General features: G+C 37.4%; 1 protein-coding gene across 2 annotated transcripts in view; it reads right to left on the reverse strand.

The window, feature by feature from the left end:
• The window catches only part of PDHX (pyruvate dehydrogenase complex component X), a 68,571-nt gene that overhangs the window by 24,603 nt on the left and 31,169 nt on the right, over window positions 1–12,799 (reverse strand). For both annotated transcript variants that reach the window (XM_069784709.1, XM_069784711.1), the window contains exons 6-8: window positions 11,120–11,218; window positions 5,813–5,996; window positions 4,085–4,232 (exon numbers count right to left, since the gene is read on the reverse strand). In XM_069784709.1, coding sequence (XP_069640810.1) covers window positions 4,085–4,232; window positions 5,813–5,996; window positions 11,120–11,218 — 431 coding nt within the window. The remainder of the gene's footprint in view (window positions 1–4,084; window positions 4,233–5,812; window positions 5,997–11,119; window positions 11,219–12,799) is intronic.

Raw genomic sequence — 12,799 nt, forward strand, 5'->3', positions numbered from 1 at the left:
GCCTGGAACAGTATCCAAACTTTCTAAGTATTGAAGAGTGAAGTTTTGTAAACAAATAAATGATTCTTTCACCAGCATAATTAGCTAAACCTATCAAAAGAAAAAGTAATCAGTATTTTCCCAATTTGATTTGAAAAGGGATCTCTCCTCTAAAAGAATGAAAATTAATTTGAAAAGCTATGCCTAATTAGTTTGGCTGCAACTGATAAAGTAGGCATCAGCTGATCTCAACTGATTTCCAGCAGATAAACACAACAGATGTCATGTCATTTTAGGCAGAGATAAGATATTGTCAATTCAATAAACAGTATCGCTAACTTCAGACACTAGAAGTAAATATTATTCTTTACGAAGAATATTCCACATTTTATAGAAACTTAAGACCAGAAGAATCACTTACAGATACTGCGGTCAATCATACTACCTGATCTTGACTACTTTATCAAGTTCTGCCTTAAAACCAGATAGATTTCCTGAGAAGGCTACTCTTCCTGGACAGCTGCAGCCAAACCTCATTTCTGAGTGTATCAGAATTAGTTAGAGCACCATGGACAAGCAGGAAATTGAAGGCAGGCATTGCCCCCCCCCGCCCCAGGCCTGTCTCCCTTCCCCTCAGCTACTGCTTCCTACTTTGCAACATCACCTCAATCGTGCTTGTATAATTGTTGTACAGGTCTGATGCCAAAATGTATCAGTGGATTGGGACAGCTTAAAATAAATCAAGTTTTGGCATCAAAGGGAATGAAGGTACTACAGAGGCAGAAACATAACATCACAGGTTTTCAACTGTTTAATCCAGCTTTTCTGTGAAGAAAAATATCTCCAAAAATCTATAACCTCTGCAAGTAGCTTAGGAGATGAGATGGAAGATGTGACTGAAAAAGGAGAGTGAATTCATTCATTAATTTTTTGCACAGCTAACCAGACTGGTGACGGAGATATGATGGAGATATGACCTTGCTGAAAAAAATACAGTCTTTTAAGTGCAAATGCTCAACAATTCTCTCTCTGATCTGACTTCATTACAGTCCTTTAAATGCTGGTTAAAGAAGTGTATTTACTTGAAAATAGCCTTAAATGTGATGGAAGAAAGAAACATTATATTACAAAATAAATTATTCCTCAGGCTTAAATATCTCAGTCAAAAGACATAATTTTTAGAAAATCCTCTAGCTTAACATGAGTTACTGAAGAGCAAGATGCCCTAGATTAATACAACTCTAACCTACTCAACTGTAAATCTGGCTTGATCAAATTATAGATGTCGAAGTTTTATGAAAACATTTGTTTCCATATTTCTGACACTGATATTTATAAATAGATTGCATTGCATTGGCATCCTCTTTACAGAATATTAAACCAGCTACCGGGGGCAGAGAAAAATGCTAGTAACTGCAGGTAATTGCAAGAACTGACCTAATATAAAACAATGCTTTCCTGAAGAGTTTCCACAACAAGTTTTGGTTTAATACCTTCACGAACTAGGAAATTGGAGCCACTTCCTGCAGACAACATTAAAATCAGTATCTTGATCAAATATTTCTAAATATAAAATTTATTTAAATTAAGAAGATGATGATGTTAAAGTAATAAAAACTTTCATACAGGTTTTTTTACATAAGTCCTTAAACAAAAAGACACTAAGCAAACAGCACTTTTGTGATATTTTGCATGAAAATGAAGTACCTGCCTGAAGAGTGTTCTATTGAAAAATCCTCTTTTTTTAAAATACATCTAGCTCCCCAGGTATATAGTGAGCATGACATCATATGGTATCGAATATCCCCTTGGGTAGTTCAGGTCAGCTGTCCTGGCTGTCCCCCCTCCCAGCTTCTTGTGAAAATTAACTCTATCCCAGCTAAACCCAGGACAATGTCATACATACTTTCTTGAGCTGAGATTTGGGAAGAAGATTCTGTCTGCATAGTTAATTTTGAAACTATTAAAACAACCTATTGCACAGTACACTCAGCTGATTTTAGCAAAACCAAAAACAGTCTTAGCAAAAAAACCCCCCGATCTTTGATTATGACCTTAAACTTCAAGAACTTTTTCTAAATATGTCACTTCAGTGAATACAAGTTGAGAATAAGAGGGAAAATTTAATTTCTTAATCTTATACCTAAACATTTCTGTATAAATAAGACACAATGGACACATTATGAAAAATGGGATTTACACAGAGAGAGAGAGAGAGATTTATAGCTTTTAATCCAATTGTCAATGTATATTTTAAAACCATCCAGTTTTATGTGGGACAGATTTCTATTCCAACAGCTTAAAGCATTCTATTCCAATAGCTTTAAGCTTATATATTTAAGTTTCAGTGAAAGACATAACCCTGCCTCCTTCACACTAATACCATTACTTTGCTTTCAAGAGGAATTTACCATGCACTGGTGTATTGGGTTTGTGTGGCAAGGTTTTGGTAGCGGGGGGGGGGGCAGTGTACAGGGGTGGCTTCTGTGAGAAGCTGCTGGAAGCTTCCCCTGTGTCCGACAGAGCCAATACCAGCCCGCTCTAAGATGGACCTGCCGCCGGCCAAGGCAGCACCTCTGTGATAACGTATTTAAGAAGGAAAAAAAAGTTGCTGGGACAGACAGAAACGTCAGCCAGAGAGAGGAGTGAGAACATGTAAGAGAAACAGCCCTGCAGACACCCAGGTCAGTGAAGAAGGAGGGGGAGGAGATGCTCCAGGCACCGGAGCAGAGATTCCCCTGCAGCCCGTGGCGAAGACCATGGTGAGGCAGGCTGTCCCCCTGCAGCCCAGGGAGGTCCACGGTGGAGCAGATCTCTACCTGCAGCCCGGGGAAGACCCCACGCCGGAGCAGGCGGATGCCCTAAGGAGGCCATGACCCCATGGGAAGCCCATGCTGGAGCAGGCTCCTGGCAGGACCTGCGGATCTCTGGAGAGAGGAGCCCATGGAGCAGCTTTTCTGGCAGGACTTGTGACCCCGTGGGGGACCCATGCTGGAGCAGTGTGCTCCTGAAGGACTGCATGCCGTGGAAGGGACCCATGCTGGAGCAGTTCGTGAAGAACTGCAGCCTGTGGGAAGGACCCACGTTGGAGAAGTTCGTGGAGGACTGTCTCCCGTGGGAGGGACCCCACACTGGAGCAGGGGAAGAGTGTGATGAGTCCTCTCCCTGAGGAGGATGAAGCAGCAGAGAGAATGTGTGATGAACTGACCGTAAACCCCATTCCCCGTCCCCCTGCACTGCTGGTGGGGGGTAGGTAGAGAATCCAGGACTGAAGTTGTGCCTGGGAAGAAGGAAGGGGTGGAGGGAAGGTGTTTTGAGAGTTGGTTTTATTTCTCATTGCCCTACTCTGGTTGATTGGTAATAAACTGAGTTAATTTTCCCCAAGTTGAGTCTGTTTTGCCTGTGACAGTAATTGGTGAGTGATCTCTCCGGTCCTTATCTCGACCCACAAGCCCTTTGTTATATTTTCTCTCACCTGTCCAGCTGAGAAGGGGGAGTGATAGAACGGCTTTGGTGGGCACCTGGCATCCAGCCAGGGTCAACTCACCACAACTGGCTGGCACGTACTAAAAACTCACTTTCTTTCCTCACCATGGATAAAGCCATTCTCACCCAGGACTTGAGAGGCTGCATTAGCTTTCCTTTTCCAGTAAATGCATCAAAGAGGCCAGCAAAACTAAATTTTAACATTGTACCTAAAAGGACAGAGCATGAGTGTATTTTAATTTGAAGCCTTCCCTATTACCTTTCACACAAATAATTTGAGAGTTTAACCATCAAGAAGCTAAATATTGCTGCAACTGGAAGGAAGGAAACAAAAACCTACTGGACAATGCGTAGTCCTGTGTTAAATTGCAGTTGTCTACAGAGTGTTGTGTTAGTTGGCAAAGTAACACCACTGTCTTCCTGTATCTTGATAAGTCATCCAATTCAATAATCACAGGGAACTACAGCTTGAGTCCAACATATAGAACACCAAATAAGATTATTTGAATGCATAGTGTTCTGCCTATAGAAAAATTTACACCTCCTGGGCAAGATCATGTAAACAAGACAAACTATGCATTAGTACCACATGTTATAGCAAATCAGTTTAATCACTAACCTTTGGCCAATTCTCTTCTTAATTTCAAAATAGCATCAATGTCACAGTCAGCAGCAGCATATGCATGAGGTATAGTAGTTTTAGATTCTGTTAATCTCTTAGCAATAACTCTTCGGATGTTGCTAGCTGGGATTTCTGTGAATGTGCCCTGAAAGAAATCATATGCTGCATATTAAAAATCAAGAGAGCAAGCATACTTCCTCTTTGCTGAAACAGGACTCCAGCACGGATCCATTATCATCAGTGATTCCTGCTCACTTCAATATCCCCTAGATATCAAAAAGTGATACATGTCAACTACTGAAATTAATATGATTCAGACCATTGAGTGTTCTAGTCTACTCCACTTAACTTGGATCAACACAATGGGTTTTATAGAATAAAGATAGTTTAACTTAACTTTATGGTATAGAATTAACCCTACTATTCTAGCAGACTGCTTAAAAAAAAAATCCAAATATTCAGGCATTAATTCTCAGCCAAAGTTTATAAGCACTGTTCCATCTGTCATATTGCTCAGGGTATGCCTTGTTCCATTTAAATTATAATAGAATATTTCCTCAGTAAGCTACTGCTTTTTCAGTTTCCTGAGTGGTTCCTTAAGATGGGCTTTACTGCATGTCTTTTTTGTTGTTCTTCTCTCTCCTTCCACATCTATTCAGTAATGTTTCAATGCAGAAGTTTTCCCAACTTCATCACAGAAGCAAGGCAAATTTCAAGGAATCTTTTGAAATAACAGTCACTACAGAAAGCAAGAAAATAAGTGATTCTGTAAAACATTATTTTGTATACCTAATCTATAGCACATGTAACTACATACTGAGTAGTACTCAACACACAAAAAATTGCAGTATGTATGTTCTAGTGCAATCATAGAAAAATTTTTTCTGTAATGGAAAAATATCTAAGTTTGAGCTTTCTGTGCTTTCTTTGGTTCTCTGTACAGTGCACAAAAAGCAGCAATTTCTGAATATTATGAATTGTAGCTACATTGTAAACTTCAGCCTGTAAAGATACTTCAAATTTAGTTCTAGAGCCAGAAAGGGTTTTCCCCCCATTTTTCACAAAAGTTTTTCAATTTCTACTAATGTGCATTTCAGCATGAGCATTATTCTTTAAAAAATAATTTCTGGTATTTCTAACATTTCAAATTAACATAGAAACTGTATTTAGGTGCTAGAGTTCGCAAAATTACTCTTTAAAGCAACCACTAAGCCCTTTCCTTTCTTGCTTCTTGACAACCCATCAATGGACATTTACATATACTTATACTGCAGGAAAGCAAACAAATGAAGTATTGTAAAAATAAATCAGGATTCAAGTTTCTCCAACTTTGGAAATACACACTGACATACTGATCCTGCAGGGATTGAAGGAAAGAATGTATTGTTGATTTCCAAACTAGTAGCATCTTCTTGTCTGGGGACTAAAATAAAATTGCTGCCTCTCTGATCTTCCTCTTTCCAAGGCCTGCAATGTAAATTTTTTCATGGCTTCAGTTTGCAAGTTACACAAAGTAGTGTGCAGACCATAATTTCAGGAGCTTAGCAGTTTGAGTTGCACTGCTTTAGAATCACTCAAACATACTAAAAACTGAACATGACTGGGCTTGGCATCTGGGTGGCCTTAGTTTCCTTTGTTTCTCCAGTTCTGGAAATCTCATACAGCTACTTAAGCAGCCATGGCAATATTTAGCTGTAGCAATATTGAGGACAACAGAAGTGTTACCAGTGCAGCAGGTTGTCCTGGTGTGGAAACTGGTGGAACTGCTGGCCTTGGAGAAGCAGAAGTCACAGCTGTTGCTTGCGAAGCAGAAGGCACTGGAGCAGGCTGGGGAGGAGCTGGAGAAACCACAGGTTTCAATTCACTGGGTTTGCCCTTCTGCTTCTCTTGCAGAAGTTTGAGAGCATCCCTGGTGATTAAACACAGTGAAATACTGACAACTAAGAAACTCATTCAAAAATTCCTAAAGTATTACTATACCATCACTTATTTTAACTAGCCACTTCTGTGCATTTAAATTTCTGCTGTCAAACCAAATATTAAGGTGGTTATTATTAACTGATATGAATTTTGTGTCTCTTTTGTGATATCTTTTTAGTAAATTCTCATTAACTTCTGTGAATAAAAGGGCTTGAATATGCGGTAACGGAAAATATTTGTGTTAGAGAAGCATAACATTCATCATCACTAATTGTGAGTGTACAAGCTAATTCGTGAATTGCACTAACAATTTTTCTAAATAAGATATCAGAATACACTTACTCAGGCTATAGTCTCAAAAGCTGTTTCATATATTTGTAATCATTTTAATTCAATGTAATTAATAAGTGCTTACAGAAAATCAAGTAGTACATTTATCATTCATTTCTCTGTACCTTTATGACATAAATACGCACAAAGAGGTGTAGATAGTATACAAGTCCATACTTCATATGCAATTTAAAAGATAGTGCCACACTAAAGAACCAAAGACAAAGACTGGGTAACATTTAACAGTCCCAGGTGTGGTCGAACCTCATCTACTCTATAAGCATTCTTGCAGAGTCTTTATACTGATATAGCTACCACCACAAAACTTCCCTTTTGTGGGCATAGTATGACAGACATAAGTAAACTCCCATCTTTAAGCTATAATACTACAGCTACCCTAGGTGCATTGTATTTATAAAGCAACATGCTAAAGATTAGCACCTATGAGGCTAAACAGAAAAGACTGTGTTTACACCACCACTGCCAATTGCGAGGGAAATAAACTATAGTAAAATTTCTGTTTTGCAATTGTAATTGCACCTATGCTAGGGACTTCTTTGAAGAGCTGCATCAGCCATAGATCTCCTCTCTTTATGCTCCAGATCTGATAACGAAAGTCCGTATCATACACCCTAGATAAATCTCTATCACCTCATGAAGACATCACCACAGCATGTACACAAAGGTTTATGTACATCAAGTTTTATTACATAAACTGGCAGAGGAAATTAAAAATAAATGTAAAAATACAACTGCTTACAACCATACCATGGCTTCGAAACATAAGTCATAAATACTAAACAACAAAGCTATCTAATTTCATTAGACTTCTGCTTGAGTGAGAGTCAATAGTTTATGTGTTATTAAACTTCTGTAGAAAGGACAAAATCTCAGAACATTATGCCTTCTCAGTTCTTCCTAACAAGGTAGCACTCCAGAACCAAGAACTGAAAACTGAAAAGCTCTGCATGTTCTGTATAGTGACTTTTACTGATTGCTGACTGGCTTCAATTTATTTTTCACTTCAATACATACTTCAGCAAATGATATTAAAAATAAAACAAATGGCTGAGCTCAGGATGTAAATTTGTCATTATTAAACTTGTTGTTTTCACAACTTAACATGTTAGCTAAAATTTGCTTTAAAAATAAGTGTTTAGTATTTAACATAATCACTATATCGGCAAAAAAATTAGATTTCATTGAATGAAAATCATTCCCTAGCATTACAATTGAACATAAAAAAAAAAAAGTAACTACATGACATAATGCAGCTTTCCTAGTTAACACATTAGAAGCTACTAAAAATTACTTAGGGGTTTTAACTTGGCAGTCATAAGACAGACCATCTGCTCATTACATTCCATAACACATAAAATAAAGCTTTTATAGCTTCTTATATATTTTAAAGCTAAGGAAATGCTTTAAAATTACTTCCATATATTATGCAAATGACAAAAACCAGATGGTCCTACGTATCATAGCCATGTGAAAATGCTTTAGCAATTTTCGTGGCTTTTAGAGTAACTGAAAAAAGTATTGCCAAAACTGAGCTTATTTTTAGATTAAAAGATTCACCCAGGAGCTTTTGAAACTCATGCATGAGTATGAGATATAAAGATATATAAATATACATATAAAAATCATATTTCATATATATTTATATTTTTACATAATATATAAATATTTGTTATATGTACATATAAAAATAATTCCCCCACACCAATTCTACATGATTTAACTGATTAAGAAAAATAGGTACAGCAATGTTATGACTGTCATCAGTGCAAGATTGGAAGCTTGCATATAAGTAGAGTTGGAGGAGCCACGAAAGCAAACCAAATGAAACAGATTTCAGCACAAGTCAGGCAAATAGATATTTTATTAGAACTGGAAGTGTTGGACACATCTTTCCAACTACTCCATAAACCTCTATCAACACCAGATAGTAATGGACAAAGATGAAAGAGAAAGGTAACAAACATGAAAGAGAGCAGTCTGCTCCCCAGAAAAGATACCAGAGCTTGGTAAACATCTATTAAACAAAAACATGCCTGTTATTATTAGAAGTATGCAGACTCTGGCAACCCTGTTACACTTCAGTTCGCCACCACTACAGAAGTGTGTAGTCTTTCCACTTGATGTTAGCCAAAATCCAAAGAATGATGAAAGTAAACTGAGTATTTTGTGCTCAAAATATACTTTGTTTGAAATGGACACACACCTAGAAATCACTAAGGATCCAGTGGTGCAACAGGAGATGCACAGATTGACACTAGCAGTTATTGTTACTAAATTGTCCCAATCCCCTTTCATCTGAACATGCGATTACTCAATTCATAGAAGATTTCCTGGAAGAAGGAAAAAGGTGAGCAGAGAATGTTACACATCAGAAACTTCCAGGTATCAGACTTACTGCACTATCAACATTATAGAAGGAACTAATTCCTCCATAATGGCAGCTGACAAATTACACACAGCGTAGACCCCACTCTAATTCTGCACTTAATACATGCACATGAAATGACTCTCTGGAAAACCAGCACTACATGTGTGCGCTGTGCCTTATTTGCAAGCTGAAAATGCAAATACCTGAGCAGCTCCGAGATCCCAAATCACGCTTAGTGACAGCTGGTAGGAAGGTACAGATGGGAGGAACATGGCCTCAGAAAAACACAGTTATTATTGATAACTAGCCCCCCGCCCTGCCCTTTTATGGTTGCATTTATAAATCCCTAGATCACTATTAAATAAGGTGAGAAAGGACAGAAGCAGTCTGAAACAATCAATAATTTTAACATAGTTCTCCCAAACACAGTGTCTGAGCTGATGCCTAGGAGCATAGTGCAATCTTTGACAGAAGTTATAAGTTACTTTGTACAGACACATCAATTTTCTAGTATATTTCTAAAGAAAGTAGAGGATATTGCTTAAAAATAAAAAAACCTGCCACTCCATAAGCCAAAACCAAGCAGGAAGATGACAAAAGTAATTCAGCCTTGCACAGATACATAAGAGAAATGAAGTGTCAGCTTACTAAAGGAGTAGATGATGACAGAGAAAGCCATTAAGTGAAAGCTCCCATTGCTGTTAAAAGTTTCACAGTTAACTGAATTTAAGGATAGAACGTTGAGGGGAAAGAATCTTGCTTGCCTACATAACTTTCTGTCTTTGTTTCCTGTAATCTGGTGAACGTGAGCCTTGTTCAATAAGGAAACTCAAGGTTTAAAAGTGAAAAGCGAATATGCAACACTCAAAGAATCAATTGCTAGTCTACTTGGAAAAGAGACCATGAGTCACTCAGCTATAAACCATGGCAGGTATCTTAACTTTAATCAAAAGTTAGCAAAAGAAATATTTCCCTGAATATCTGTAGCAACTCTCTACAAAAATCTGCAAACATTTCATTTCAAACTGAACATAAAATTGTAGAGCATGTAGGCATCTGAAAGATTAACACCATTTCAGAAAAATGGTTAAAAAAAACCCCCAGTCAGTCTGCATCTTAAAATGACATTTCAAAGTCAAATCATTTGTATGGAAGAAAGCAGTTTTGAATAAAGATTTTGTTAGATAATTCTCATAGCTACAGAAAATCTTTGCTACATCTCCATGACAACTAGAGAATGTTAATTAGGCAGCTCAAAGTCCTAGAGGGTTTCCACCTGCCATAGCCTAGTAACACATCATAAATTACCATTACACTTACATAATTAAGACAAAAACTATCTCTGATAATTTGCTATTACATAGGATATTACATCTATTCAACTTGTTTTAACTCAACTCAGCCAAAGACCATAAGAAAAAAGAGTTTTGAAAAAACACCAGACTTCCACTGTCTCCTTCTCTGGGTTCAATTCCAAGTTACACTGACCTGGTTGTCTTTGAATGGAACTAAAATTACAGTAGCTAACAAGGTCTGTGTAGGTGAATGATGGCATTTGTCGAAAGGAATAATTTTACTGAGAACAAAAATAAGTATTCCTGCCAAAATCCTCATCTCCAATAACATACACGCTAATGTGAAGATAATGCACCATTTCAAGGCTAAGGGCTCTGAATCTACCACAACACATTTTTATAGACAAGTTCCTCACTCCAAGGCTTGAGTGCCAATCATTACATCAGAATACTCAAAAAGTATAGTAAACTACTAGAAGCCTGATCATAACAAACCACAGGCTTGTAAACAAACATTCTTTACATCAAAGATGGGGAAAAAAACCAAAGATGGGAGAAAAACAGAACTCTGGATTTCTTTCCATTACACTTCACTGCTCTCCCCAGCCTAATAAAAAATAGAACAAATTAAATCCTGACAGACTTCATAACTGAACTTCAGTGAAAGAAGCAAAAGATCTGAACTCCCCAAAGACAAGTTGAGGAAAACAGGCCACTAGTATTTTATTTTAGCTCTGAATACACTTCTGAGAAGCAAAATTCTTGAGATCAACAATGGCAGCTAACAGTGGTGCCTAGGAGTTGATAGCTGAGCTGCAGCAAATGTGACAGCAGTATCATGCACCTCAGATGGTACATAAAAACAAAAAGATTTTTATTTTTTAAATGAAAGGCTTCTTACAATATTTCCTAACCTATTCTCCATATCTTCTCAACAGGTTTTTCAAATTTAACTAAGCCATTCCCACATAGAAAAAACTGGAACGAAAAGCTGGCTTTTTAAATAAATGCACTTTTCAAGTTCATGGAGATTGCTGTGGGTTCAAAGGAAAAAATAAGGGAATATGAGGTTGTAGCTTTACTGAAATATCTACATACTCTTTAGTGAAGATTCCTCGAGGCCCAGAAGGTGTAATATTGCTTGGATCTAGTCCATGTGTCTCCAGAATGTTGCGAGCAGCAGGACTTAAGCGAATCCTAAAGAAATGAGGAGAAAAAGAAACTATTTAAACAATAAGATTAATTTATTTCATTTAATGTATATCAAGAGAAACTATACAATATATGCTCTATTTCAGAAGCAACAGCTGGGGAAGAAAACAGAGTTCTGTACAAAGGCTGTGGTCCTAACATTGAAGTCAGACTGTGTCCCTTCACCAAACTTTAATGCAAGGCTGAATTTAAAAACATGATAATGACCTTAAAGGGATCAAAATGAAGAATGGAAAACTCCTCCCCAAACTCCTCTTACAGCCGCAATGCAGTATACTTGTGGATTGTTCTGAAAAAGGGTCATCAGTGAAGAGCCAAATATGTTTTTTTAAGACCAGCTTGTTATAGCAACATTAAAAAATGAGTTTTAGGAGCTCAGACAAGAGGGTTGCTCAAGTCTATTATTTGTTTGGCTAGCCGTAATTGCATCACTAACGCAGCTTAATTCTAATTATAACATTACCTTTGCCCTATCTTTGATTTTATTTTATAGGATTGATTTAATGAAATGGCTACTTTTTCAGAAACCAAAAGCCATACAGATGTAGTTGCATAATTCAGTATCTGCTTTAGAAGACTAAATATTAAGCCCTCCCACACTCACACATTTTAATCAGCATATACCTAAGATATAGTATAATACTAGTAAACTTGTACCTGCCATCTTGACCTAGATGGGGTACGCTCAATAGTAACATTTCTGCCTGGAAACAGAAACAGTGATCAGCTACAAAGCACAGTACATAGCTACAGAGCATCCAGTGCACCTTAGTATGATTTGCTTTCTGAAATGAGGAAAAAAATCCCAACATGTAGAGAAGGGATTTCAGAATTCTTAGATACAAAAGCAGCAACATTTTCATAAAAGAATAAATACTTGGTTTCAAGTCTTTCCACAAAATCTCCAATTCATTATTTCCTAAAGGAGACTGTATTTACACCATATTGAGTTTTAAGAACTGTTCATAAGCCCCTGCCAAAAAAACCACGTCATAAATGATCACTTGATTCCAAAGATGCTGATACATCTCTAATTAACAGTTGCAGTGAAACAGACATGCTTCTGATGTTCTTTGGTACTAAAATGCAAGACTTAATCCTTTCAAGGATCCTTTCCTTGGATCATCCTCCTACTACAGGTAACATTTGGGAAATGATCTCAATTAGTTGTCTTCCACTTTCATGACAAGAGCCTAAATGATGACGGCAAATGTAAACACAGCAAACCAGATAGAAAAGGTAATAAGTTTTGGGAAAAAAAAAAAACAACAAACCAAAACAAGAAACCAACCAAACAAAAAACGCCCCACACCCGAACACCCTGCCCCCCCGCAAAAAACCCCCAAAGCAACCAAAACCAAACAGTCTGCATAGCAAATGCTAACAAAATTAGTCTCCTATTCTTTTCTTTAATAGGCTGTAATTTTACAGCTTTTGTGTTATTACAATACACTCCAAATACGGAGCGATACCTCCAAATAAGGTACATCCTGCAACACAAACCAGTGATTTATAGATTATTATTACCTGACTAACACTTCAGGCTTAATTTACTCCCCCTCTAAG

This window comes from Haliaeetus albicilla, chromosome 5 (assembly GCF_947461875.1).
Source record: "Haliaeetus albicilla chromosome 5, bHalAlb1.1, whole genome shotgun sequence".
NCBI classification, from domain to species: domain Eukaryota; kingdom Metazoa; phylum Chordata; class Aves; order Accipitriformes; family Accipitridae; genus Haliaeetus; species Haliaeetus albicilla.